This window comes from Mustela putorius, unplaced genomic scaffold (genome assembly GCF_011764305.1).
Source record: "Mustela putorius furo isolate JIRA1106 unplaced genomic scaffold, ASM1176430v1.1 tig00003972_pilon_pilon_pilon, whole genome shotgun sequence".
Lineage (NCBI taxonomy): Eukaryota > Metazoa > Chordata > Mammalia > Carnivora > Mustelidae > Mustela > Mustela putorius.
The window spans coordinates 11130625-11156748 of NW_025422115.1; the positions used below are offsets into that span (position 1 = coordinate 11130625).

Genomic DNA, 26124 nt, shown 5'->3' on the forward strand with positions numbered 1-26124 from the left:
GGTAGCCTCGGCCGTCCGGCCGTGCCCACCAGGCTTTTGGACAGCTGGTCTCTGCGTCTCTCCTCAGAACCGCATCCACACGCGGGGAGATCGCCTGCACCAGCTCGTCTTGCCTGGCCCGCCCTGCCCACAGGTCCAATGTCTCAGGACCCCGCTCATGGCGCAGTCCTCCACGCAGCCCCGTAAGCAGGTTCTGGGGCGACGCGACCGCACGACGCCGCCAACCTGCTTGGGTCAATGATGACAACTCAAATGGTCTCGAAGAGCATGATGACCTAAAATCATGCTCAATAGGATTACGCTGAGGCCCAATGCAGGCGTCTGTGCCGGGATCAGCATCCCCGGAGCCTCGGGCCCTGGAGGGGCGCTGCCCTTGGGAGCTTGAGGCCAAGCATCCCCGGGATCCCTGCTCCTGCCCTGGAAAGCCCGTGCGTCGCCAGGCCCCTCAGGTGTGGGAGGCAGCCCACCCGGCCTAGAGACTGAATCCCTCCCTCCCTGGACAGCTCCTGGGAGCCATGCCTTAGGAACCCTTGTCTCCTTGTGTCTTGCAGCAGGCCTTGGGCCAGGTGGTAGGCTGGCGCTGGCTAATGACAGGTGAGTGGGAGACTCTGGGCCTGGCGGGAGACGGCAGGCCATGGGCGTAGCCCGCTGGCCAGAGTCCCGCACGGGGCTCTGGCTCCACCACTGAGTACGGTGTGTTTGGAGGCCCCCGTTGTCCCCCACACAGCGTTGGCTTGCGATTTTTGTGATCAGGCTCCCTTGAGCCATCCCAGGTGCAGGGAACGCGAGCTGGGTCACAAGGGAACTGGCGGGACTGGATCCCGGGATGCCGCCATAGATGCCGCGTGGGCCCTGTAGGCCTCCTTGGATCTCCCTTTTGGTCCTGTTGAGCCCGTGAGGAACGAGGTCGGGAGACCCGTGCGTCGGGACTTCTGTCCCCCTCACGAGGTGGCGGTTGCTCGAGCCCACCCAGCGCATTTTTCTTGGGGCTGGAGCGATCAGAGCTCCTGCCCTAGGCACCAGAACTCCCAAGGACTTTGGGAGCCGGGGAGGCGCTGAAGTAACAGCCCTCGATGTTGCTTGGGCTGGCCGATGGAGCAATGGTTTGGCTGGACCATGGGCAAAGGGGAGCCGCCAGGCCACAGCGTAGCTTGGTTCGAGAGCCTGTCGGGCCGGCCCCCATAGGTGGGCCCGCCACGCGGTGAGACTCTGGACCCTGCTTGCAGGGCGGGCATTGGCTCCCCTGCTTCCGCTGGCGGGAGACCGTGACCCGCGACTACCCTCTCCAGACGTGGACCTTCTGGGCATGGGGGCCAACGTTGGCTGCGAGTGCCAGCGCCCGGATTGCACGGACGGCAGCCCGGGCCCAATCTGGGGTTTGGCGTCTGCCTGGCCATAAGTTTCTGGGGCCGCCCCCGTTGGCTCGGGGCCCGGGAGGCCTCGGGGGGGGGGGGGCACTCGATATAACCTAGTGTTCCCGCCCACGGTTCTGGGGGGGCCTTTCTTAGCAAGGGGTGGTTCCAACAGGGGCCCTGATCTCCAACAGGTTCTGGAGGTTCCAGGGATGTACAGCGGCTCCCCGGGGCCCTTTTCCTTGCTTGCGGCGGCTTCCGAGCCTTGGGTCGTTCGTTCCTCCACCCGCCTGGCCCAGCGAGGCCAGGGCTCCGGGCGTGACCGATCGTAGGGGGCCGCATGGGGCACGAGCCACGGAGCAGGCCGTTCTTGACGGCTGGCTTCCCTCTGTCCTTAGAACCCCGTCCCCCCAGGGAGGATCTCGCCTTGACGACCAAAGTCTGGCTTCTCCCAGCCCCGCCCAAAGGGCCGTGTCTCGGATGCCGCAGGGGCAGGGCGCCGTCCCCTACCCGCTCCCTCGGTGAGGAGGGGTTCGGGTGGGCAGGGACCTCACGCGTCGCCCGGCTTGCTTGGGTCCAATGATGAGAACTAATATGGTCTCGAAGAGCGATGATGACCTAAAAATCGTGCTCATATAGGATTCGCTGAGGGCCCAGTGCAGGGGGACCGTGCGGGGATCAGCAGCAGCCCCAGACCCTCGGGGCATTTGAGGGCTGCGCTGCAGCTGGGCGCCTAGAGGGAGAACGAACGCGCGACGTCTCCGCGCGTTGGCCCCGGAGCCTAGGCTCCTCTGCGCGTGCCCACGGGGGTGTTCGGCCCTCAAGCGGGCCCACCGGCCCCCATCTCACTCTTCTTTCCCAGGACAGCTCCCCGGGAGCCAGGGCTTCGCCATCCCCTCGTCCCCCTCGTGTCCTTCGGCGGGCCTGGCCGCTAGGTCCACGTTGTGTCGCCAATGCAGCAAGAGGTGAGAGCGGGAAGCCTCATGGGCTCTGGAGGGATGCCCGAAACGCCTTGGGAAGCGGGGGTTTAGCCCAGCATGACATCTGCAGCAGGCAGGGTGGGTCTTGCGGGGTGTGGCGGTCCTCGTGGTCCATGACGGCGTCGTGGGGGACACCAAGGGAGAGCGGTGGCCCTTGAGGCCATCCCACTGGCGCACGGGGAAACGCAGCGTGGGGGGTGGGCCGGGTTGGCTGGCAAGGACCCGGAAAGCGACAGAGTTGGAACGCCATAGGATCAGGATGGAGACCCTGAGGCCCCCTGATCGCACTGGGCGTGTCTCGTGCCGGTCCTACGGGACGTAGTGTGACGTGAGACTTTGTGGTCTAGAAGCTTCTGGTGGATCCTTCTGCCACGGGGTGTTGCTCGATTCCCGGGACTTGGCTTGTTTCCGCGGGCCTGACAGGCCTGAGCTCCTGCCCCACAGCTCAGACGCCCCAAGCGTTGGAGACCCCACCAGGCTGCTTTGCGAAATCCCAGAGATTCGCTTGTGCTCAGCAGCGACAGCCGGGATTCCCACGGGGCTACGGGGCGGAATCTGCGAGGGGGCCAGGCCCTTGTAGCCATTGGGTCGGAGCCTCTCTCCGGAGGCTCTCAGCACCGGGATCCTGGGTCCGGACGAAGCGGCGCTGCAACGTCGAGAGTCGGGTACCCCTCGCCCATGGCCCCGTGTGTGGTGTGCCTGGCCGTAGTGGTGACAGTGACCTGGCATCAGAGCCGGCCATATCATGGGGCAGCCGTAGGGCCCCTGAGCCACCTTGGCTTCCGGGGTAGGGGGCTCCGATCCTTGGCAATCCCGAGGGGACCGATGGGTGGGATTGGGGCGACGTCCTGGCAAAAGTCCTGACCGCCCCCTGCGGCTCACGTGGCAGGGAGACAAGCGTGGCAAAAACGCCGAAAACACTGTGGCTCGTGCCACGTTCACGGACCGATTCTGCAGTTCCTGCCGACGTGGTTGCTGACACAGGGGCATCTAGATCTCCCTTGTTTGGGGATGGCCCATGGTAGGGGCAGCTGGGGCCCTGGGCCCTGCTCCGTCGTCTCGCACATCATCCAATGCGTGGGTCGGGGCCAGTGCTACCCGGCCCCAACGGGCACGGGGACGTTGGGAAAGGTAGAGCCTCGGCACTTTCTGGCGGTGGTTTGCCCCGGAACAGGGCTTTTGGACAAGCTGGTCTCTGCGTCTCTCTTCCTCAGTGACCCCGCATCCACCACGCGGGGAGATCGCCCGCACCAGCTCGTCTTGCTGGGGGCCCGGACCTGCCAGTGGTTCCAAGGTATCAGGACCGGCTCATTGGCGCAGTCATCCACTCGCAGCCCGGGTGCGGTTATGGGGGGACTGACGCGACGCACGATGCCGCCAACCTGCTTGGGTCAATGATGACAACTCAAATGGTCTCGAAGAGCGATGATGACCTAAAAATCATGCTCAATAGGATTACGCTGAGGCCCAATGCAGGCGTCTGTGCCGGGATCAGCATCCCCCGGAGCCTCGGGGCCCTGGAGGGGGCGCTGCCCTTATGGGTAGCTTGAGTCAAGCAGTCCCCACGGGGATCCCTTGCTTCCTAGACCTGGAAAGTAAGCACCGTTGCACGTCAGGGACCTACACTCTGCGGTGTGTAGGAATCACCACTACCGAGCCTAGAAGATACTGAATTCCCACTCCCCTTCACCCTGGACGCTCCCTGGGAGCCATAGCCTTAGGAACTACCTTGTCTCCAATTGTGTCTTGCAGTCAAGTAGCCTTATTAGGGCGCACAGGATGGTAGGAAGCGCGGCGTTGGCCACGACAGGTCTAGTGGGAAGACTCTGGGCCTATGGCTGGAAGAGACTGAGCAGGTACTCCATGGGCGTCGTCCGCGAAGCCAGAGTCCCGGCACGGGGCTCTGGCTCCACCACTGAGCTACGGGTGGAGGCCCCCGTTGTCCACACAGCGTTGGCTTGCGCGTGTGATTCAGGCTCCCTTGAGACCCAGTCCGCAGGTGCAGGGAACGCGAACGTTGGGCCCGCGGCGGAACTGGCCGGGACTGGATACCGGGGGGATGCATCTACCCATAGATCCGCGTGGCCCTGAGGCCTCCTTGGACATCCCTTTGTGTCCTGTGCGGCCCGTGAGGAGACGGTCGGGACGATCCGTTTGGCGTCAGGTACTTCTGTATCCCCCTCAGCGAGTGGGCGGTGGGCTCGAGCCAAACGGCTCCAAGCGCAATGTTTCTGGGGCTGGAGGCGTGGGTGCAGAGCTCCTTGGCCCCTAGGCACGCAGTCACTCCTCAATGACTTGGTGGGTATGCCTGGGATGGCTGCTGAAGTACAGCCCTCGATGTTTGCTTGGGCTTGCCGATGGAGCATGGTTTGGCTGGACATGGGCAAGAATGGGCGAGCCCCAGAGGCCACAGCGGCCAATTGGGCCGAGAGGCCTGTCGGGCCAGGCCCCCAGAGGAGGCGGCCGCCACGCGGGGAGAACTCTGGACCCTGTTGCAGGGGCGTGGGGGGCATTGGTCCCCTGCCTTCCTGGCGGGCGGAGAGACCGTGACCCGCGGGACTCCATCTCCAGACGTGGACCGTCTGGGCATGGGGGCCAACGTTGGCTGACGAGTTGCCCAGCGCACTACGGACTGCACGGACGGCAGCCGGGCCAATCTGGGGTTGGCGTCTGCATGGCATAAGTTCTGGGGCCGCCCCCGTTGGCTCGGGGCCCGGGAGCATATCGGGAGGCATCGGAGGGGGGGGGCACTCGATAACCTAGTGTTCACGCCACAGTTCTGGGGCCTTTCTTAGCAAGGGGTGGTTCCCCACAGGGGCCCTGATCTCCACAGGTTCTGGAAGTTCCAGGGATGTTACAACATGCGGCTCAACCCGGGGCCTTTTTCCTTGCTGCGGCGGCTCCGAGCCTTGGGTCGTTCGTTCCTCCCACCCGCCTGGCCAGCACGGGCCAGGGCTCCGGGCGTGACGTGAGCCGATCGTGAGTCGCGCATGGGCACGAGCCACAGCAGAGCAGGCCGTTCTGACGGCTGGCCTCTCCTCTGTCCTTAGAAACCCCGTCGCCCCAGGGAGGATCTCGCCTTGACGACCAAGTATGGCTTTCTCCCACAGCCCCGCCCAAAGGGCCCGTTGGTACTCTGGATCGCCGGGGCATGGCGCCGTCCCGACCGCTCCCTCGAGTGAGGGAGGGGTTCCGGTGAGGGCAGGGACCTCCACGCGTCGGCCCCCGGCTTGCTTGGGTCAATGATGAAGAACTCTATATGGTCTCGCGAAGAGCCGCTTGATGACCTAAAAATCATGCTCCATAGGATTACGCTGAGGGCCAGTGCAGGGGACCCGTGGGGGGATCAGCAGCAGCCCCCAGAACCCTCGGGGGCATTTAGAGGGCGCGCTGCAGGGATGGGCGCTAGAGAGAGGAACGAACACGGGTGCGCGTCGAGCGCCCGCTCCTGGCGTTGGGCCCGGAGACTAGGCGCCATCTGCGTCGTAGTGCCCACGGGGGTGTCCTGGCACTCAAGCCGGACCACTCGCCCCATCCTCGTTCCCAGGACAGCTCCCCAGGAGCCAGGGGCTTTCGCAATCCTCGTCCCCCCTCGTGTCCTTCGGCGGGACGGCCGGCTAGAGGTCCTCGGTCTGTGTCGACATTGCAGCAGAGGTGTGAGCGGAGGAAGCCTGTCTGGGCTCGGAGGGAGGCCCGAGACGCCTTGGGAAGCGGGTAGCCCAGCAGTAGTGACTCTTGCCAGCAGGCCGTGGGGCTTGGGGTCGCGCGGTCTCGTTGATCCCATAGACGTCGTGGGCCACCCCGGGAGACGGGTGCCCTTTTGAGCCATAGCCCAGGGGCGGGGACGAGCGAGCAGTGGGGGCCGGGCGGGCTGGCAAGACCCGAAAAGCGCACGAGTGGCCCGCCATAGGATCAGGAGACCCTGAGGCCCCTCTGATCCATCTGGGCCGTGTCGCAGTGGGCGCTACGGACGTAGTGGACGTGAGAATTGTTGGTCTCAGAAGCTGCTTCTGTGATCAGTTCTGCCACGGGGTGGGTGTGCTACGAGGCCCGGGCTTGGCCCTTTGTTTACGCGGGCTGACGAGGCCTGAGCTCCTGCCCCACAGCGCAGACGCCAAAGGCGTGGAGAGCCCGCCACCAGGCTGCTTGGCGAACGAACGCAGCGCAAGAGGATTCCTTGTGCTCGCGCGCGACAGCCGGGTTCCACGGGGCTACGGGGCGGAATCTGCGAGGGGCCAGGCCCTTGCAGCCATTGGGTCGAAAAGGCCTCTCTCCGGAGGCTCTCAAGCACCGGGGGACGCGGGGTCCTGACGACGCAGGCGGCGCTGCAACGGCGAGAGTCGGGTACCTCGGCCCAGGGCAGCCGGGTGGGTGGCGGACTGTGCCTGGCCGTAGGTGGTGGAACAGTGACCTGGGGGCATTCTCAGAGCTCGGCGGCCTGGGGCAGCCTTGCGGACGAGCCACCTTGGGGCTTCCGGGGTAGGGGCTCCGATCCTTGGCTCCCAGGTGCGGGAGCCATGGGGGGGGTGGGCGGCGTCCTGGCAGAAAAAGTCCCTGGGACGAACCGCCCCCCTCGGTCACGTGTGCAAGGGTGGACAGCGGGGACACGCCAAAAACCCTGTGACTCGTGCCACGTTCACGGACCGTTCTGCCGACGGTCTTGGGTGCTGACACAGGGGCCTAGATCTCCCTTGTTTGGGATGCCCTGGTAAGGGCAGCTGGGGCCCTGGGCCCTGCTCCGTCGTCTCGCACATCAGCCTGCGTTGGGCGGCCGTAGCGTGATGCCCGGCCCCCAACCGGCCAGGACGTTGGGAAAGGTAGCCCTCGGGCCGTCCGGCCGGTGCCCCGGACCAGGGCTTTTGGACAGCTGGTCTCTGCGTCTCTCCTCAGAACCGCATCCACACGCGGGGAGATCGCCCGCACCAGCTCGTCTTGCCTGGCCCGGCCCTGCCCACAGGTCCAATGTCTCAGGACCCGGCTCATGGCGCAGTCCTCCACGCAGCCCCGGTAAGCAGGGTTCTGGGGAGCGCGACGGACCGCACGCATCGCCGCCAAACCTGCTTGGGTCAATGATGACAACTCAAATGGTCTCGAAGAGCGATGATGACCTAAAAATCATGCTCAATAGGATTACGGGCTGAGGCCCAATGCAGGCGTCTGTGCCGGGATCAGCATCCCCCGGAGCCTCGGGGCCCTGGAGGGGCGCTGCCCTTGGGAGCTTGAGGACCAAGCATCCCCCGGGGATCCCTGCTCCTGCCCTGGAAAGCCCGTGCACGTCAGGGGCCCCCTCGCGGTTGTGGGAGGCAGCCCACCGGCCTAGAGACTGAATCCCTCCCCCCCCTGGACAGCTCCCTGGGAGCCATGCCTAGGAAACCCTTGTCTTCCTTGTGTCTTGCAGCAGGCCTTGGGCGGCGAAGGTGAGTAGGCGCTGGCGTGGCCACGACCAGGCGGTGAGGGCGTGGGGAGACTCTGGGGGGACGGGGAGACGGGGAGGCGCCATGGGGGGGCTGGCGTCCGGCGAAGCCAGAGTCCCGGCACGGGCGCTTATGGCTCCACCACTGAGCTAAAGCGGTTAGGAGGCACCCCCGTTGTCCACACAGAAAAAAAGCGCGGGTTTGTCTTGCTACTATGATCAGGCATCACCTTGATCCCTAGAAAACCAGGGTGCAGGGAACAGGCGAACGTTGGGCCTGGCTGGGAACTGGCCGGGACGGTGATCCCGGGGGAGAATGACACGCCATAGATCACGCGTGGCGCCATGAGCATCCGGTGTGGACATCCCTTGTTGAACCTGTTCACGCCCGTGAAGGAGACGGGTCGGGGAAGACCCTTGGCGTCAGGACTTCTGTCACCCCCCTAGCGATGGGGTTTGCTCGAGCCACGCCCCAGCATGTTAATCTTGGGGTGTAGCGGGTGCAAGCGCTCCGCCCTAGGCACCAGACCTCCCAAGACTTAGGGTCTCTTTGGAGGCTGCAATGAAAATACATCCCTCGATTTTTGACTAGGGCTGCCGATGGAGCAAAATGGTATTTGGCTGGATAGGGCAACCGGACGAGACCCGCCAGGCCACAGAAAGGGAAAGATCGTGGGCCTTGTGGCAAGAGAGCCTTTCGGCCCTGCCCCCAGGGGCAAGGAGGGTGCCGCCAGGGAGCCTGAAGAGACTCTGGACCCTGTTGCAGGGGAGGCATTGCGTCACCCTTGCCTCCGCTCCTCAATGAGCGGAGGAGCCGATGACAAGCGGCGACTACCCAATCGAACCAGTGGACACGTACATTGGGCATGGGGGGCAAACGTTTGCTTTCATAGTAGTGCCAGCATACCAAAAAAAAAAAGACCAACTATAAAAAAAAATGCACGGCCCGGCAGACGATAGCACAATCTGGGGGTTGGCGTCTGCCTTGACCATAAGTTATCGGGGCCGACCTCCACCGTGTAGCTCTGGGACCAATCAACTGTCATCGGGAGGGGAGGGGGGGGCACTCGATAACCTAGTGTTTCCCGCCCACGTTCTGGGGCCTTTCTTAGAATCAGGGGTGGTTCCCACAGTGGGACCACCTGATCATCCACAGGTTCTGGAGTGCCCCAGGGATTGTACAACAAAGACGCTCCCCGGGGCCTTTTCCTTGCTTGCTGCGGCTCCGAGCCTTGGGTCTCTTCGTTCCTCCACCCGCCTGGCCAGACAGCGGCGCCAGGGCTCCCGGGCGTGACCGATCGTCCGGCCAAAATCATGGGGCACGAGCACACAAGAGCAGGCCGTTCTGACGGCTGGCCTCTCCCTCTGTCCTTGAAGAACCCCGTCCACCCAGGGAGGATCTCGCCATTGACGACCAAGTCTGGATTCTCCCAGCCCCGCCAAGAAAAGGGCCCGTGTCTCGGATCGCCGAAATAGGCATGGAGCCGTCCCGACCGCGTCCCTCGGTAAGGATGGGGGTTCCGGGTGGGCAGGCGACCTCACGCGTCGCCCCCCGGCTTGCTTGGGGGTCAATGATGAGAACTCATATGGTCTCGAGAGCGATGATGACCTAAAAATCATGCTCAATAGGATTACGCTGAGCCCAGTGCAGGTGGACCGTGCGGGGATCAGCAGCAGCCCCCAGACCCTCGGGGCATTTGAGGGCGCGCTGCAGCTGGGCGCTAGAGGAGAAAACGAAGCGCAACGCGCGAGCGTCTCCGCGCGCGTTGGGCCCCGGAGACTAGGCGCCTCTGCGCGTGCCCACGGGGGTGTCCTGGCACTCAAGCCGGCCCACCGCCCCCATCCTCTTCCCAGGACAGCTCTCCCCGGGAGCCAGGGCTTCGCCATCCTCGTCCCCCGGTCGTGTCCTTCGGCGGGCCTGGCCGGCTAGGTCCTCGGTGTGTCGACATGCAGCAGAGGTGTGAGCGTAAAGCCTCTGGGCTCGGAGGGAGGCCCGAGACGCCTTGGGAAGCGGGTAGCCCAGCCAGCAGTGACTCTGCAGCAGGCCGTGGGCTTGGGGTGGCGGTCCTCGTGGTCCAGACGTCGTTGGCCACCCCCGGGAGCGGGTGCCCTTGAGCCATCCCAGGGGCAGGGGACGCGAGGCGTGGGGCCCGGGCGGCTGGCAAGACCCGGAAAGCGCAGAGTGGCCGCCATAGGATCAGGAAGACCCTGAGGCCCCCTGATCCATCTGGGCGTGTCTCGTGGGCCTACGGACGTAGGTGGACGTGAGACTTGTGGTCTCAGAAGCTTCTGTGATCTTCTGCCACGGGGGTGTTGCTCGAGGCCGGGACTTGGCTTGTTTTCCGCGGGCTGACGAGGCCTGAGCTCCCTGCCCCACAGCGCAGACGGCCCAAGGCGTTGGAGACCCCACCAGGCTGCTTGCGAAGAGCGCAAGAGGATTCCTTGTGCTCGCGCGACAGCCGGGTTCCACGGGGCTACGGGGCGGAATCTGCGAGGGCCAGGCCCTTGCAGCCATTGGGTCGGAGCCTCTCTCCGGAGGCTCTCAAGCACCGGGGGGGACCGGGTCCTGACGAAGCGGCGCTGCACGGCGAGAGTCGGGTACCTCGCCCAGGGCAGCCGGTGGGTGGTGTGCCTGGCCGTAGTGGTGGACAGTGACCTGGCATTCAGAGCTCGGCCCTGGGGCAGCCGTGGGCCCGAGCCACCTTGGGCTTCCGGGGTAGGGGCTCCGATCCTTGGCTCCCAGGTGGGACCATGGGGGGGGGGGCGGCGTCCTGGCCAAAAGTCCCTGACCGCCCCCCTCGGCTCACGTGCAAAAGGGAGACAGCGGGGGACACGCCAAAACCCTGTGCTCCGTGCCACGTTCACGGACCGTTCTGCCGACGGTGGTGCTGACACAGGGGCCTAGATCTCCCTTGTTTGGGGATGCCCTGGTAAGGGCAGCTGGGGGCCCTGGGGCCCTGCTCCGTCGTCTCGCACATCAGCCATGCGTGGGTCGGCCGTATGCCCGGCCCCCACCGGCCAGGACGTTGGGAAAGGTAGCCCTCGGCCGTCCGGCCGGTGCCCCGGACCAGGGCTTTTGGACAGCTGGTCTCTGCGTCTCTCCTCAGAACCGCATCCACACGCGGGGAGATCGCCCGCACCAGCTCGTCTTGCCTGGCCCGGCCCTGCCCACAGGTCCAATGTCTCAGGACCCCGGCTCATGGCGCAGTCCTCCACGCAGCCCCGGTAAGCAGGTTCTGGGGGCGACGCGACCGCACGCATCGCCGCCAACCTGCTGCTTGGGTCAATGATGACAACTCAAATGGTCTCGAAGAGCGATGATGACCTAAAAATCATGCTCAATAGGATTACGCTGAGGCCCAATGCAGGCGTCTGTGCCGGGATCAGCATCCCCCGGAGCCTCGGGGCCCTGGAGGGGCGCTGCCCTTGGGAGCTTGAGCCAAGCCAAGCATCCCCCGGGGATCCCTGCTCCTGCCCTGGAAAGCCCGTGCACGTCAGGGGGCCCCTCGCGGTGTGGAGGCAGCCCACCCGGCCTAGAGACTGAATCCCCTCCCCTCCCCTGGACAGCTCCCTGGGAGCCATGCCTTAGGAACCCTTGTCTCCTTGTGTCTTGCAGCAGGCCTTGGGCGCCAGGTGGTAGGCGCGGCGTTGGCCACGACAGGTGAGTGGGAGACTCTGGGCCTGGCGGGAGACGGCAGGCGCCATGGGCGTCGTCCGCGAAGCCAGAGTCCCGGCACGGGGCTCTGGCTCCACCACTGAGCTACGGGTGGAGGCCCCCCGTTGTCCACACAGCGTTGGCTTGCGCGTGATCAGGCTCCCTTGAGCCATCCCAGGTGCAGGGAACGCGAACGTTGGGCCGCGGGAACTGGCCGGGACTGGATCCCGGGGGGATGCCGCCATAGATCCGCGTGGCCCTGAGGCCTCCTTGGACCTCCCTTTGTGTCCTGTGCGCCCGTGAGGAGACGGGTCGGGAGACCCTTGGCGTCAGGGACTTCTGTCCCCCTCAGCGAGTGGCGGTTGCTCGAGCCAACCCCAGCGCATGTTTCTTGGGGCTGGAGCGGGCAGAGCTCCTGCCCTAGGCACCAGACTCCCAAGGACTTTGGGAGCCTGGGAGGCTGCTGAAGTACAGCCCTCGATGTTTGCTTGGGCTGCCGATGGAGCATGGTTTGGCTGGACATGGGCAAGAATGGGCGAGCCCCAGGCCACAGCGGACATTGGGCGAGAGCCTGTCGGGGCCAGGCCCCCAGAGGAGGGGCCGCCACGCGGGGAGACTCTGGACCCTGTTGCAGGGGCGGGCATTGGTCCCCTGCCTTCCGCTGGCGGGGGGAGACCGTGACCCGCGACTCCCTCTCCAGACGTGGACCGTCTGGGCATGGGGGCCAACGTTGGCTGCGAGTGCCAGCGCCCGGATGCACGGACGGCAGCCGGGCCAATCTGGGGTTGGCGTCTGCCTGGCCATAAGTTCTGGGGCCGCCCCCGTTGGCTCGGGGCCCGGGAGGCATCGGGAGGGGGGGGGGGGCACTCGATAACCTAGTGTTCCCGCCCACGTTCTGGGGCCTTTCTTAGCAAGGGGTGGTTCCCACAGGGGCCCTGATCTCCACAGGTTCTGGAGGTTCCAGGGATGTACAGCGGCTCCCCGGGGCCCTTTTCCTTGCTTGCGGCGGCTCCGAGCCTTGGGTCGTTCGTTCCTCCACCCGCCTGGCCAGCAGCGGCCAGGGCTCCGGGCGTGACCGATCGTGGCCGCATGGGGCACGAGCCACAGAGCAGGCCGTTCTGACGGCTGGCCTCTCCCTCTGTCCTTAGAACCCCGTCCCCCAGGGAGGATCTCGCCTTGACGACCAAGTCTGGCTTCTCCCCCAGCCCCGCCCAAAGGGCCCGTGTCTCGGATCGCCGGGGCATGGCGCCGTCCCGACCGCTCCCTCGGTGAGGAGGGGTTCCGGGTGGGCAGGGACCTCACGCGTCGCCCCCGGCTTGCTTGGGTCAATGATGAGAACTCATATGGTCTCGAAGAGCGATGATGACCTAAAAATCATGCTCAATAGGATTACGCTGAGGCCCAGTGCAGGGGACCGTGCGGGGATCAGCAGCAGCCCCCAGACCCTCGGGGCATTTGAGGGCGCGCTGCAGCTGGGCGCTAGAGGAGGACGAACGAACGCGCGAGCGTCTCCGCGCGTTGGGCCCGGAGCCTAGGCGCCTCTGCGCGTGCCCACGGGGGGTGTCCTGGCACTCAAGCCGGCCCACCGCCCCCATCCTCTTCCCAGGACAGCTCCCCGGGAGCCAGGGCTTCGCCATCCTCGTCCCCTCGTGTCCTTCGGCGGGCCTGGCCGGCTAGGTCCTCGGTGTGTGTCGACATGCAGCAGAGGTGAGCGGAAGCCTCTGGGCTCGGAGGGAGGCCCGAGACGCCTTGGGAAGCGGGTAGCCCAGCAGTGACTCTGCAGCAGGCCGTGGGCTTGGGGTGGCGGTCCTCGTGGTCCAGACGTCGTGGGCCACCCCGGGAGCGGGTGCCCTTGAGCCATCCCAGGGGCAGGGGACGCGAGCGTGGGGCCGGGCGGCTGGCAAGACCCGGAAAGCGCAGAGTGGCCGCCATAGGATCAGGAGACCCTGAGGCCCCCTGATCCATCTGGGCGTGTCTCGTGGGCCTACGGACGTAGTGGACGTGAGACTTGTGGTCTCAGAAGCTTCTGTGATCTTCTGCCACGGGGTGTGTTGCTCGAGGCCCGGGACTTGGCTTGTTTCCGCGGGCTGACGAGGCCTGAGCTCCTGCCCCACAGCGCAGACGCCCAAGGCGTTGGAGACCCCACCAGGCTGCTTGCGAAGAGCGCAAGAGGATTCCTTGTGCTCGCGCGACAGCCGGGTTCCACGGGGCTACGGGGCGGAATCTGCGAGGGCCAGGCCCTTGCAGCCATTGGGTCGGAGCCTCTCTCCGGAGGCTCTCAAGCACCGGGGACCGGGTCCTGACGAAGCGGCGCTGCACGGCGAGAGTCGGGTACCTCGCCCAGGGCAGCCGGTGGGTGGTGTGCCTGGCCGTAGTGGTGGACAGTGACCTGGCATTCAGAGCTCGGCCCTGGGGCAGCCGTGGGCCCGAGCCACCTTGGGCTTCCGGGGTAGGGGCTCCGATCCTTGGCTCCCAGGTGGGACCATGGGTGGGTGGGCGGCGTCCTGGCCAAAAGTCCCTGACCGCCCCCCTCGGCTCACGTGCAAGGGAGACAGCGGGGACACGCCAAAAAACCTGTGCTCCGTGCCACGTTCACGGACCGTTCTGCCGACGGTGGTGCTGACACAGGGGCCTAGATCTCCCTTGTTTGGGGATGCCCTGGTAAGGGCAGCTGGGGCCCTGGGCCCTGCTCCGTCGTCTCGCACATCAGCCATGCGTGGGTCGGCCGTATGCCCGGCCCCCACCGGCCAGGACGTTGGGAAAGGTAGCCCTCGGCCGTCCGGCCGGTGCCCCGGACCAGGGCTTTTGGACAGCTGGTCTCTGCGTCTCTCCTCAGAACCGCATCCACACGCGGGGAGATCGCCCGCACCAGCTCGTCTTGCCTGGCCCGGCCCTGCCCACAGGTCCAATGTCTCAGGACCCCGGCTCATGGCGCAGTCCTCCACGCAGCCCCGGTAAGCAGGTTCTGGGGGCGACGCGACCGCACGCATCGCCGCCAACCTGCTTGGGTCAATGATGACAACTCAAATGGTCTCGAAGAGCGATGATGACCTAAAAATCATGCTCAATAGGATTACGCTGAGGCCCAATGCAGGCGTCTGTGCCGGGATCAGCATCCCCCGGAGCCTCGGGGCCCTGGAGGGGCGCTGCCCTTGGGAGCTTGAGGCCAAGCATCCCCCGGGGATCCCTGCTCCTGCCCTGGAAAGCCCGTGCACGTCAGGGGCCCCTCGCGGTGTGGAGGCAGCCCACCCGGCCTAGAGACTGAATCCCCTCCCCTCCCCTGGACAGCTCCCTGGGAGCCATGCCTTAGGAACCCTTGTCTCCTTGTGTCTTGCAGCAGGCCTTGGGCGCCAGGTGGTAGGCGCGGCGTTGGCCACGACAGGTGAGTGGGAGACTCTGGGCCTGGCGGGAGACGGCAGGCGCCATGGGCGTCGTCCGCGAAGCCAGAGTCCCGGCACGGGGCTCTGGCTCCACCACTGAGCTACGGGTGGAGGCCCCCGTTGTCCACACAGCGTTGGCTTGCGCGTGATCAGGCTCCCTTGAGCCATCCCAGGTGCAGGGAACGCGAACGTTGGGCCGCGGGAACTGGCCGGGACTGGATCCCGGGGGGATGCCGCCATAGATCCGCGTGGCCCTGAGGCCTCCTTGGACCTCCCTTTGTGTCCTGTGCGCCCGTGAGGAGACGGGTCGGGAGACCCTTGGCGTCAGGGACTTCTGTCCCCCTCAGCGAGTGGCGGTTGCTCGAGCCAACCCCAGCGCATGTTTCTTGGGGCTGGAGCGGGCAGAGCTCCTGCCCTAGGCACCAGACTCCCAAGGACTTTGGGAGCCTGGGAGGCTGCTGAAGTACAGCCCTCGATGTTTGCTTGGGCTGCCGATGGAGCATGGTTTGGCTGGACATGGGCAAGAATGGGCGAGCCCCAGGCCACAGCGGACATTGGGCGAGAGCCTGTCGGGCCAGGCCCCCAGAGGAGGGGCCGCCACGCGGGGAGACTCTGGACCCTGTTGCAGGGCGGGCATTGGTCCCCTGCCTTCCGCTGGCGGGGAGACCGTGACCCGCGACTCCCTCTCCAGACGTGGACCGTCTGGGCATGGGGGCCAACGTTGGCTGCGAGTGCCAGCGCGCCCCGGATGCACGGACGGCAGCCGGGCCAATCTGGGGTTGGCGTCTGCCTGGCCATAAGTTCTGGGGCCGCCCCCGTTGGCTCGGGGCCCGGGAGGCATCGGGAGGGGGGGGGGCACTCGATAACCTAGTGTTCCCGCCCACGTTCTGGGGCCTTTCTTAGCAAGGGGTGGTTCCCACAGGGGCCCTGATCTCCACAGGTTCTGGAGGTTCCAGGGATGTACAGCGGCTCCCCGGGGCCCTTTTCCTTGCTTGCGGCGGCTCCGAGCCTTGGGTCGTTCGTTCCTCCACCCGCCTGGCCAGCAGCGGCCAGGGCTCCGGGCGTGACCGATCGTGGCCGCATGGGGCACGAGCCACAGAGCAGGCCGTTCTGACGGCTGGCCTCTCCCTCTGTCCTTAGAACCCCGTCCCCCAGGGAGGATCTCGCCTTGACGACCAAGTCTGGCTTCTCCCAGCCCCGCCCAAAGGGCCCGTGTCTCGGATCGCCGGGGCATGGCGCCGTCCCGACCGCTCCCTCGGTGAGGAGGGGTTCCGGGTGGGCAGGGACCTCACGCGTCGCGTCCCCCGGCTTGCTTGGGTCAATGATGAGAACTCATATGGTCTCGAAGAGCGATGATGACCTAAAAATCATGCTCAATAGGATTACGCTGAGGCCCAGTGCAGGGGACCGTGCGGGGATCAGCAGCAGCCCCCAGACCCTCGGGGCATTTGAGGGCGCGCTGCAGCTGGGCGCTAGAGGAGAACGAACGCGCGAGCGTCTCCGCGCGTTGGGCCCGGAGCCTAGGCGCCTCTGCGCGTGCCCACGGGGGGTGTCCTGGCACTCAAGCCGGCCCACCGCCCCCATCCTCTTCCCAGGACAGCTCCCCGGGAGCCAGGGCTTCGCCATCCTCGTCCCCTCGTGTCCTTCGGCGGGCCTGGCCGGCTAGGTCCTCGGTGTGTCGACATGCAGCAGAGGTGAGCGGAAGCCTCTGGGCTCGGAGGGAGGCCCGAGACGCCTTGGGAAGCGGGTAGCCCAGCAGTGACTCTGCAGCAGGCCGTGGGCTTGGGGGTGGCGGTCCTCGTGGTCCAGACGTCGTGGGCCACCCCGGGAGCGGGTGCCCTTGAGCCATCCCAGGGGCAGGGGACGCGAGCGTGGGGCCGGGCGGCTGGCAAGACCCGGAAAGCGCAGAGTGGCCGCCATAGGATCAGGAGACCCTGAGGCCCCCTGATCCATCTGGGCGTGTCTCGTGGGCCTACGGACGTAGTGGACGTGAGACTTGTGGTCTCAGAAGCTTCTGTGATCTTCTGCACCACGGGGGGGTGTTGCTCGAGGCCCGGGACTTGGCTTGTTTTCCGCGGGCTGACGAGGCCTGAGCTCCTGCCCCACAGCGCAGACGCCCAAGGCGTTGGAGACCCCACCAGGCTGCTTGCGAAGAGCGCAAGAGGATTCCTTGTGCTCGCGCGACAGCCGGGTTCCACGGGGCTACGGGGCGGAATCTGCGAGGGCCAGGCCCTTGCAGCCATTGGGTCGGAGCCTCTCTCCGGAGGCTCTCAAGCACCGGGGACCGGGGTCCTGACGAAGCGGCGCTGCACGGCGAGAGAGTCGGGTACCTCGCCCAGGGCAGCCGGTGGGTGGTGTGTGCCTGGCCGTAGTGGTGGACAGTGACCTGGCATTCAGAGCTCGGCCCTGGGGCAGCCGTGGGCCCGAGCCACCTTGGGCTTCCGGGGTAGGGGCTCCGATCCTTGGCTCCCAGGTGGGACCATGGGGGGGTGGGCGGCGTCCTGGCCAAAAGTCCCTGACCGCCCCCCTCGGCTCACGTGCAAGGGTGACAGCGGGGACACGCCAAAACCCTGTGCTCCGTGCCACGTTCACGGACCGTTCTGCCGACGGTGGTGCTGACACAGGGGCCTAGATCTCCCTTGTTTGGGGATGCCCTGGTAAGGGCAGCTGGGGCCCTGGGCCCTGCTCCGTCGTCTCGCACATCAGCCATGCGTGGGTCGGCCGTATGCCCGGCCCCCACCGGCCAGGACGTTGGGAAAGGTAGCCCTCGGCCGTCCGGCCGGTGCCCCGGACCAGGGCTTTTGGACAGCTGGTCTCTGCGTCTCTCCTCAGAACCGCATCCACACGCGGGGAGATCGCCCGCACCAGCTCGTCTTGCCTGGCCCGGCCCTGCCCACAGGTCCAATGTCTCAGGACCCCGGCTCATGGCGCAGTCCTCCACGCAGCCCCGGTAAGCAGGTTCTGGGGGACGCGACGCGACCGCACGCATCGCCGCCAACCTGCTTGGGTCAATGATGACAACTCAAATGGTCTCGAAGAGCGATGATGACCTAAAAATCATGCTCAATAGGATTACGCTGAGGCCCAATGCAGGCGTCTGTGCCGGGATCAGCATCCCCCGGAGCCTCGGGGCCCTGGAGGGGCGCTGCCCTTGGGAGCTTGAGGCCAAGCATCCCCCGGGGATCCCTGCTCCTGCCCTGGAAAGCCCGTGCACGTCAGGGGCCCCTCGCGGTGTGGAGGCAGCCCACCCGGCCTAGAGACTGAATCCCCTCCCCTCCCCTGGACAGCTCCCTGGGAGCCATGCCTTAGGAACCCTTGTCTCCTTGTGTCTTGCAGCAGGCCTTGGGCGCCAGGTGGTAGGCGCGGCGTTGGCCACGACAGGTGAGTGGGAGACTCTGGGCCTGGCGGGAGACGGCAGGCGCCATGGGCGTCGTCCGCGAAGCCAGAGTCCCGGCACGGGGCTCTGGCTCCACCACTGAGCTACGGGTGGAGGCCCCCGTTGTCCACACAGCGTTGGCTTGCGCGTGATCAGGCTCCCTTGAGCCATCCCAGGTGCAGGGAACGCGAACGTTGGGCCGCGGGAACTGGCCGGGACTGGATCCCGGGGGGATGCCGCCATAGATCCGCGTGGCCCTGAGGCCTCCTTGGACCTCCCTTTGTGTCCTGTGCGCCCGTGAGGAGACGGGTCGGGAGACCCTTGGCGTCAGGGACTTCTGTCCCCCTCAGCGAGTGGCGGTTGCTCGAGCCAACCCCAGCGCATGTTTCTTGGGGCTGGAGCGGGCAGAGCTCCTGCCCTAGGCACCAGACTCCCAAGGACTTTGGGAGCCTGGGAGGCTGCTGAAGTACAGCCCTCGATGTTTGCTTGGGCTGCCGATGGAGCATGGTTTGGCTGGACATGGGCAAGAATGGGCGAGCCCCAGGCCACAGCGGGCATTGGGCGAGAGCCTGTCGGGCCAGGCCCCCAGAGGAGGGGCCGCCACGCGGGGAGACTCTGGACCCTGTTGCAGGGCGGGCATTGGTCCCCTGCCTTCCGCTGGCGGGAGACCGTGACCCGCGACTCCCTCTCCAGACGTGGACCGTCTGGGCATGGGGGCCAACGTTGGCTGCGAGTGCCAGCGCCCGGATGCACGGACGGCAGCCGGGCCAATCTGGGGTTGGCGTCTGCCTGGCCATAAGTTCTGGGGCCGCCCCCGTTGGCTCGGGGCCCGGGAGGCATCGGGGGGGGGGGGGGGGCACTCGATAACCTAGTGTTCCCGCCCACGTTCTGGGGCCTTTCTTAGCAAGGGGTGGTTCCCACAGGGGCCCTGATCTCCACAGGTTCTGGAGGTTCCAGGGATGTGTACAGCGGCTCCCCGGGGCCCTTTTCCTTGCTTGCGGCGGCTCCGAGCCTTGGGTCGTTCGTTCCTCCACCCGCCTGGCCAGCAGCGGCCAGGGCTCCGGGCGTGACCGATCGTGGCCGCATGGGGCACGAGCCACAGAGCAGGCCGTTCTGACGGCTGGCCTCTCCCTCTGTCCTTAGAACCCCGTCCCCCAGGGAGGATCTCGCCTTGACGACCAAGTCTGGCTTCTCCCAGCCCCGCCCAAAGGGCCCGTGTCTCGGATCGCCGGGGCATGGCGCCGTCCCGACCGCTCCCTCGGTGAGGAGGGGTTCCGGGTGGGCAGGGACCTCACGCGTCGCCCCCGGCTTGCTTGGGTCAATGATGAGAACTCATATGGTCTCGAAGAGCGATGATGACCTAAAAATCATGCTCAATAGGATTACGCTGAGGCCCAGTGCAGGGGACCGTGCGGGGATCAGCAGCAGCCCCCAGACCCTCGGGGCATTTGAGGGCGCGCTGCAGCTGGGCGCTAGAGGAGAACGAACGCGCGAGCGAGCGTCTCCGCGCGTTGGGCCCGGAGCCTAGGCGCCTCTGCGCGTGCCCACGGGGTGTCCTGGCACTCAAGCCGGCCCACCGCCCCCATCATCCTCTTCCCAGGACAGCTCCCCGGGAGCCAGGGCTTCGCCATCCTCGTCCCCTCGTGTCCTTCGGCGGGCCTGGCCGGCTAGGTCCTCGGTGTGTCGACATGCAGCAGAGGTGAGCGGAAGCCTCTGGGCTCGGAGGGAGGCCCGAGACGCCTTGGGAAGCGGGTAGCCCAGCAGTGACTCTGCAGCAGGCCGTGGGCTTGGGGGTGGCGGTCCTCGTGGTCCAGACGTCGTGGGCCACCCCGGGAGCGGGTGCCCTTGAGCCATCCCAGGGGCAGGGGACGCGAGCGTGGGGCCGGGCGGCTGGCAAGACCCGGAAAGCGCAGAGTGGCCGCCATAGGATCAGGAGACCCTGAGGCCCCCTGATCCATCTGGGCGTGTCTCGTGGGCCTACGGACGTAGTGGACGTGAGACTTGTGGTCTCAGAAGCTTCTGTGATCTTCTGCCACGGGGTGTTGCTCGAGGCCCGGGACTTGGCTTGTTTCCGCGGGCTGACGAGGCCTGAGCTCCTGCCCCACAGCGCAGACGCCCAAGGCGTTGGAGACCCCACCAGGCTGCTTGCGAAGAGCGCAAGAGGATTCCTTGTGCTCGCGCGACAGCCGGGTTCCACGGGGCTACGGGGCGGAATCTGCGAGGGCCAGGCCCTTGCAGCCATTGGGTCGGAGCCTCTCTCCGGAGGCTCTCAAGCACCGGGGACCGGGTCCTGACGAAGCGGCGCTGCACGGCGAGAGTCGGGTACCTCGCCCAGGGCAGCCGGTGGGTGGTGTGCCTGGCCGTAGTGGTGGACAGTGACCTGGCATTCAGAGCTCGGCCCTGGGGCAGCCGTGGGCCCGAGCCACCTTGGGCTTCCGGGGTAGGGGCTCCGATCCTTGGCTCCCAGGTGGGACCATGGGGGGGGTGGGCGGCGTCCTGGCCAAAAGTCCCTGACCGCCCCCCTCGGCTCACGTGCAAGGGTGACAGCGGGGACACGCCAAAACCCTGTGCTCCGTGCCACGTTCACGGACCGTTCTGCCGACGGTGGTGCTGACACAGGGGCCTAGATCTCCCTTGTTTGGGGATGCCCTGGTAAGGGCAGCTGGGGCCCTGGGCCCTGCTCCGTCGTCTCGCACATCAGCCATGCGTGGGTCGGCCGTATGCCCGGCCCCCACCGGCCAGGACGTTGGGAAAGGTAGCCCTCGGCCGTCCGGCCGGTGCCCCGGACCAGGGCTTTTGGACAGCTGGTCTCTGCGTCTCTCCTCAGAACCGCATCCACACGCGGGGAGATCGCCCGCACCAGCTCGTCTTGCCTGGCCCGGCCCTGCCCACAGGTCCAATGTCTCAGGACCCCGGCTCATGGCGCAGTCCTCCACGCAGCCCCGGTAAGCAGGTTCTGGGGGCGACGCGACCGCACGCATCGCCGCCAACCTGCTTGGGTCAATGATGACAACTCAAATGGTCTCGAAGAGCGATGATGACCTAAAAATCATGCTCAATAGGATTACGCTGAGGCCCAATGCAGGCGTCTGTGCCGGGATCAGCATCCCCCGGAGCCTCGGGGCCCTGGAGGGGCGCTGCCCTTGGGAGCTTGAGGCCAAGCATCCCCCGGGGATCCCTGCTCCTGCCCTGGAAAGCCCGTGCACGTCAGGGGCCCCTCCGCGGTGTGGAGGCAGCCCACCCGGCCTAGAGACTGAATCCCCTCCCCTCCCCTGGACAGCTCCCTGGGAGCCATGCCTTAGGAACCCTTGTCTCCTTGTGTCTTGCAGCAGGCCTTGGGCGCCAGGTGGTAGGCGCGGCGTTGGCCACGACAGGTGAGTGGGAGACTCTGGGCCTGGCGGGAGACGGCAGGCGCCATGGGCGTCGTCCGCGAAGCCAGAGTCCCGGCACGGGGCTCTGGCTCCACCACTGAGCTACGGGTGGAGGCCCCCGTTGTCCACACAGCGTTGGCTTGCGCGTGATCAGGCTCCCTTGAGCCATCCCAGGTGCAGGGAACGCGAACGTTGGGCCGCGGGAACTGGCCGGGACTGGATCCCGGGGGGATGCCGCCATAGATCCGCGTGGCCCTGAGGCCTCCTTGGACCTCCCTTTGTGTCCTGTGCGCCCGTGAGGAGACGGGTCGGGAGACCCTTGGCGTCAGGGACTTCTGTCCCCCTCAGCGAGTGGCGGTTGCTCGAGCCAACCCCAGCGCATGTTTCTTGGGGCTGGAGCGGGCAGAGCTCCTGCCCTAGGCACCAGACTCCCAAGGACTTTGGGAGCCTGGGAGGCTGCTGAAGTACAGCCCTCGATGTTTGCTTGGGCTGCCGATGGAGCATGGTTTGGCTGGACATGGGCAAGAATGGGCGAGCCCCAGGCCACAGCGGGCATTGGGCGAGAGCCTGTCGGGCCAGGCCCCCAGAGGAGGGGCCGCCACGCGGGGAGACTCTGGACCCTGTTGCAGGGCGGGCATTGGTCCCCTGCCTTCCGCTGGCGGGAGACCGTGACCCGCGACTCCCTCTCCAGACGTGGACCGTCTGGGCATGGGGGCCAACGTTGGCTGCGAGTGCCAGCGCCCGGATGCACGGACGGCAGCCGGGCCAATCTGGGGTTGGCGTCTGCCTGGCCATAAGTTCTGGGGCCGCCCCCGTTGTTGGGGGGGCCCGGGAGGCATCGGGAGGGGGGGGGGGGCACTCGATAACCTAGTGTTCCCGCCCACGTTTCTGGGGCCTTTCTTAGCAAGGGGTGGTTCCCACAGGGGCCCTGATCTCCACAGGTTCTGGAGGTTCCAGGGATGTACAGCGGCTCCCCGGGGCCCTTTTCCTTGCTTGCGGCGGCTCCGAGCCTTGGGTCGTTCGTTCCTCCACCCGCCTGGCCAGCAGCGGCCAGGGCTCCGGGCGTGACCGATCGTGGCCGCATGGGGCACGAGCCACAGAGCAGGCCGTTCTGACGGCTGGCCTCTCCCTCTGTCCTTAGAACCCCGTCCCCCAGGGAGGATCTCGCCTTGACGACCAAGTCTGGCTTCTCCCAGCCCCGCCCAAAGGGCCCGTGTCTCGGATCGCCGGGGCATGGCGCCGTCCCGACCGCTCCCTCGGTGAGGAGGGGTTCCGGGTGGGCAGGGACCTCACGCGTCGCCCCCGGCTTGCTTGGGTCAATGATGAGAACTCATATGGTCTCGAAGAGCGATGATGACCTAAAAATCATGCTCAATAGGATTACGCTGAGGCCCAGTGCAGGGGACCGTGCGGGGATCAGCAGCAGCCCCCAGACCCTCGGGGCATTTGAGGGCGCGCTGCAGCTGGGCGCTAGAGAGGAGAACGAACGCGCGAGCGTCTCCCGCGCGTTGGGCCCGGAGCCTAGGCGCCTCTGCGCGTGCCCACGGGGGTGTCCTGGCACTCAAGCCGGCCCACCGCCCCCATCCTCTTCCCAGGACAGCTCCCCGGGAGCCAGGGCTTCGCCATCCTCGTCCCCTCGTGTCCTTCGGCGGGCCTGGCCGGCTAGGTCCTCGGTGTGTCGACATGCAGCAGAGGTGAGCGGAAGCCTCTGGGCTCGGAGGGAGGCCCGAGACGCCTTGGGAAGCGGGGGGTAGCCCAGCAGTGACTCTGCAGCAGGCCGTGGGCTTGGGGTGGCGCGGTCCTCGTGGTCCAGACGTCGTGGGCCACCCCGGGAGCGGGTGCCCTTGAGCCATCCCAGGGGCAGGGGACGCGAGAGCGTGGGGCCGGGCGGCTGGCAAGACCCGGAAAGCGCAGAGTGGCCGCCATAGGATCAGGAGACCCTGAGGCCCCCTGATCCATCTGGGCGTGTCTCGTGGGCCTACGGACGTAGTGGACGTGAGACTTGTGGTCTCAGAAGCTTCTGTGATCTTCTGCCACGGGGTGTTGCTCGAGGCCCGGGACTTGGCTTGTTTCCGCGGGCTGACGAGGCCTGAGCTCCTGCCCCACAGCGCAGACGCCCAAGGCGTTGGAGACCCCACCAGGCTGCTTGCGAAGAGCGCAAGAGGATTCCTTGTGCTCGCGCGACAGCCGGGTTCCACGGGGCTACGGGGCGGAATCTGCGAGGGCCAGGCCCTTGCAGCCATTGGGTCGGAGCCTCTCTCCGGAGGCTCTCAAGCACCGGGGACCGGGTCCTGACGAAGCGGCGCTGCACGGCGAGAGTCGGGTACCTCGCCCAGGGCAGCCGGTGGGTGGTGTGCCTGGCCGTAGTGGTGGACAGTGACCTGGCATTCAGAGCTCGGCCCTGGGGCAGCCGTGGGCCCGAGCCACCTTGGGCTTCCGGGGTAGGGGCTCCGATCCTTGGCTCCCAGGTGGGACCATGGGGGGGTGGGCGGCGTCCTGGCCAAAAGTCCCTGACCGCCCCCCTCGGCTCACGTGCAAGGGTGACAGCGGGGACACGCCAAAACCCTGTGCTCCGTGCCACGTTCACGGACCGTTCTGCCGACGGTGGTGCTGACACAGGGGCCTAGATCTCCCTTGTTTGGGGATGCCCTGGTAAGGGCAGCTGGGGCCCTGGGCCCTGCTCCGTCGTCTCGCACATCAGCCATGCGTGGGTCGGCCGTATGCCCGGCCCCCACCGGCCAGGACGTTGGGAAAGGTAGCCCTCGGCCGTCCGGCCGGTGCCCCGGACCAGGGCTTTTGGACAGCTGGTCTCTGCGTCTCTCCTCAGAACCGCATCCACACGCGGGGAGATCGCCCGCACCAGCTCGTCTTGCCTGGCCCGGCCCTGCCCACAGGTCCAATGTCTCAGGACCCCGGCTCATGGCGCAGTCCTCCACGCAGCCCCGGTAAGCAGGTTCTGGGGGGGCGACGCGACCGCACGCATCGCCGCCAACCTGCTTGGGTCAATGATGACAACTCAAATGGTCTCGAAGAGCGATGATGACCTAAAAATCATGCTCAATAGGATTACGCTGAGGCCCAATGCAGGCGTCTGTGCCGGGATCAGCATCCCCCGGAGCCTCGGGGCCCTGGAGGGGCGCTGCCCTTGGGAGCTTGAGGCCAAGCATCCCCCGGGGATCCCTGCTCCTGCCCTGGAAAGCCCGTGCACGTCAGGGGCCCCTCGCGGTGTGGAGGCAGCCCACCCGGCCTAGAGACTGAATCCCCTCCCCTCCCCTGGACAGCTCCCTGGGAGCCATGCCTTAGGAACCCTTGTCTCCTTGTGTCTTGCAGCAGGCCTTGGGCGCCAGGTGGTAGGCGCGGCGTTGGCCACGACAGGTGAGTGGGAGACTCTGGGCCTGGCGGGAGACGGCAGGCGCCATGGGCGTCGTCCGCGAAGCCAGAGTCCCGGCACGGGGCTCTGGCTCCACCACTGAGCTACGGGTGGAGGCCCCCGTTGTCCACACAGCGTTGGCTTGCGCGTGATCAGGCTCCCTTGAGCCATCCCAGGTGCAGGGAACGCGAACGTTGGGCCGCGGGAACTGGCCGGGACTGGATCCCGGGGGGATGCCGCCATAGATCCGCGTGGCCCTGAGGCCTCCTTGGACCTCCCTTTGTGTCCTGTGCGCCCGTGAGGAGACGGGTCGGGAGACCCTTGGCGTCAGGGACTTCTGTCCCCCTCAGCGAGTGGCGGTTGCTCGAGCCAACCCCAGCGCATGTTTCTTGGGGCTGGAGCGGGCAGAGCTCCTGCCCTAGGCACCAGACTCCCAAGGACTTTGGGAGCCTGGGAGGCTGCTGAAGTACAGCCCTCGATGTTTGCTTGGGCTGCCGATGGAGCATGGTTTGGCTGGACATGGGCAAGAATGGGCGAGCCCCAGGCCACAGCGGGCATTGGGCGAGAGCCTGTCGGGCCAGGCCCCCAGAGGAGGGGCCGCCACGCGGGGAGACTCTGGACCCTGTTGCAGGGCGGGCATTGGTCCCCTGCCTTCCGCTGGCGGGAGACCGTGACCCGCGACTCCCTCTCCAGACGTGGACCGTCTGGGCATGGGGGCCAACGTTGGCTGCGAGTGCCAGCGCCCGGATGCACGGACGGCAGCCGGGCCAATCTGGGGTTGGCGTCTGCCTGGCCATAAGTTCTGGGGCCGCCCCCGTTGGCTCGGGGCCCGGGAGGCATCGGGAGGGGGGGGGGCACTCGATAACCTAGTGTTCCCGCCCACGTTCTGGGGCCTTTCTTAGCAAGGGGTGGTTCCCACAGGGGCCCTGATCTCCACAGGTTCTGGAGGCCCAGGGATGTACAGCGGCTCCCCGGGGCCCTTTTCCTTGCTTGCGGCGGCTCCGAGCCTTGGGTCGTTCGTTCCTCCACCCGCCTGGCCAGCAGCGGCCAGGGCTCCGGGCGTGACCGATCGTGGCCGCATGGGGCACGAGCCACAGAGCAGGCCGTTCTGACGGCTGGCCTCTCCCTCTGTCCTTAGAAACCCGTCCCCCAGGGAGGATCTCGCCTTGACGACCAAGTCTGGCTTCTCCCAGCCCCGCCCAAAGGGCCCGTGTCTCGGATCGCCGG

The 26124-nt window shown here is 66.7% G+C and overlaps 2 protein-coding genes, 14 non-coding genes and 1 pseudogene across 16 annotated transcripts; all 17 read left to right on the forward strand.

Annotated features, from left to right (window-relative positions):
- Positions 1–231: 231 nt before the first annotated feature.
- On the forward strand, positions 232–310 carry LOC123389360. Its single transcript, XR_006603970.1, has one exon. It is a non-coding gene; the product is annotated as a small nucleolar RNA SNORD115 (small nucleolar RNA).
- A 1615-nt stretch (positions 311–1925) lies between these two features.
- Positions 1926–2006, forward strand: LOC123389364. The gene has a single exon (XR_006603972.1). It is a non-coding gene; the product is annotated as a small nucleolar RNA SNORD115 (small nucleolar RNA).
- A 1714-nt stretch (positions 2007–3720) lies between these two features.
- Positions 3721–3801, forward strand: LOC123389442. The gene has a single exon (XR_006604044.1). It is a non-coding gene; the product is annotated as a small nucleolar RNA SNORD115 (small nucleolar RNA).
- Positions 3802–5568: 1767 nt separating this feature from the next.
- LOC123389365 lies at positions 5569–5655 on the forward strand (annotated as a pseudogene).
- A 1740-nt stretch (positions 5656–7395) lies between these two features.
- LOC123389358 lies at positions 7396–7478 on the forward strand. Its single transcript, XR_006603968.1, has one exon. It is a non-coding gene; the product is annotated as a small nucleolar RNA SNORD115 (small nucleolar RNA).
- A 1832-nt stretch (positions 7479–9310) lies between these two features.
- LOC123389359 lies at positions 9311–9389 on the forward strand. The gene has a single exon (XR_006603969.1). It is a non-coding gene; the product is annotated as a small nucleolar RNA SNORD115 (small nucleolar RNA).
- Positions 9390–11025: 1636 nt separating this feature from the next.
- Positions 11026–11106, forward strand: LOC123389443. The gene has a single exon (XR_006604045.1). It is a non-coding gene; the product is annotated as a small nucleolar RNA SNORD115 (small nucleolar RNA).
- Positions 11107–12722: 1616 nt separating this feature from the next.
- LOC123389415 lies at positions 12723–12803 on the forward strand. The gene has a single exon (XR_006604019.1). It is a non-coding gene; the product is annotated as a small nucleolar RNA SNORD115 (small nucleolar RNA).
- Positions 12804–13093: 290 nt separating this feature from the next.
- LOC123389313 (translation initiation factor IF-2-like) lies at positions 13094–19855 on the forward strand. The gene is made up of 9 exons (XM_045070699.1): positions 13094–13107; positions 14237–14354; positions 14738–14782; positions 15921–16038; positions 16376–16474; positions 17613–17730; positions 18117–18161; positions 19300–19417; positions 19757–19855. The coding sequence occupies exons 2-8, from the start codon at positions 14329–14331 to the stop codon at positions 19329–19331; spliced, it is 483 nt and encodes a 160-aa protein (XP_044926634.1). The 5' UTR covers positions 13094–13107; positions 14237–14328; the 3' UTR covers positions 19332–19417; positions 19757–19855.
- LOC123389444 lies at positions 14407–14487 on the forward strand. The gene has a single exon (XR_006604046.1). It is a non-coding gene; the product is annotated as a small nucleolar RNA SNORD115 (small nucleolar RNA).
- On the forward strand, positions 16096–16176 carry LOC123389417. The gene has a single exon (XR_006604020.1). It is a non-coding gene; the product is annotated as a small nucleolar RNA SNORD115 (small nucleolar RNA).
- LOC123389446 lies at positions 17786–17866 on the forward strand. Its single transcript, XR_006604047.1, has one exon. It is a non-coding gene; the product is annotated as a small nucleolar RNA SNORD115 (small nucleolar RNA).
- LOC123389418 lies at positions 19472–19552 on the forward strand. Its single transcript, XR_006604021.1, has one exon. It is a non-coding gene; the product is annotated as a small nucleolar RNA SNORD115 (small nucleolar RNA).
- On the forward strand, positions 19757–26030 carry LOC123389312 (translation initiation factor IF-2-like). Its single transcript, XM_045070698.1, has 7 exons — positions 19757–19855; positions 20984–21101; positions 21486–21530; positions 22669–22786; positions 23123–23221; positions 24355–24472; positions 24858–26030. Exons 2-7 carry the CDS (start codon positions 21076–21078, stop codon positions 24998–25000), a joined length of 549 nt encoding a protein of 182 aa, XP_044926633.1. The 5' UTR covers positions 19757–19855; positions 20984–21075; the 3' UTR covers positions 25001–26030.
- LOC123389447 lies at positions 21154–21234 on the forward strand. Its single transcript, XR_006604048.1, has one exon. It is a non-coding gene; the product is annotated as a small nucleolar RNA SNORD115 (small nucleolar RNA).
- On the forward strand, positions 22841–22921 carry LOC123389419. The gene has a single exon (XR_006604022.1). It is a non-coding gene; the product is annotated as a small nucleolar RNA SNORD115 (small nucleolar RNA).
- On the forward strand, positions 24527–24607 carry LOC123389448. The gene has a single exon (XR_006604049.1). It is a non-coding gene; the product is annotated as a small nucleolar RNA SNORD115 (small nucleolar RNA).
- Positions 26031–26124: the final 94 nt, after the last annotated feature.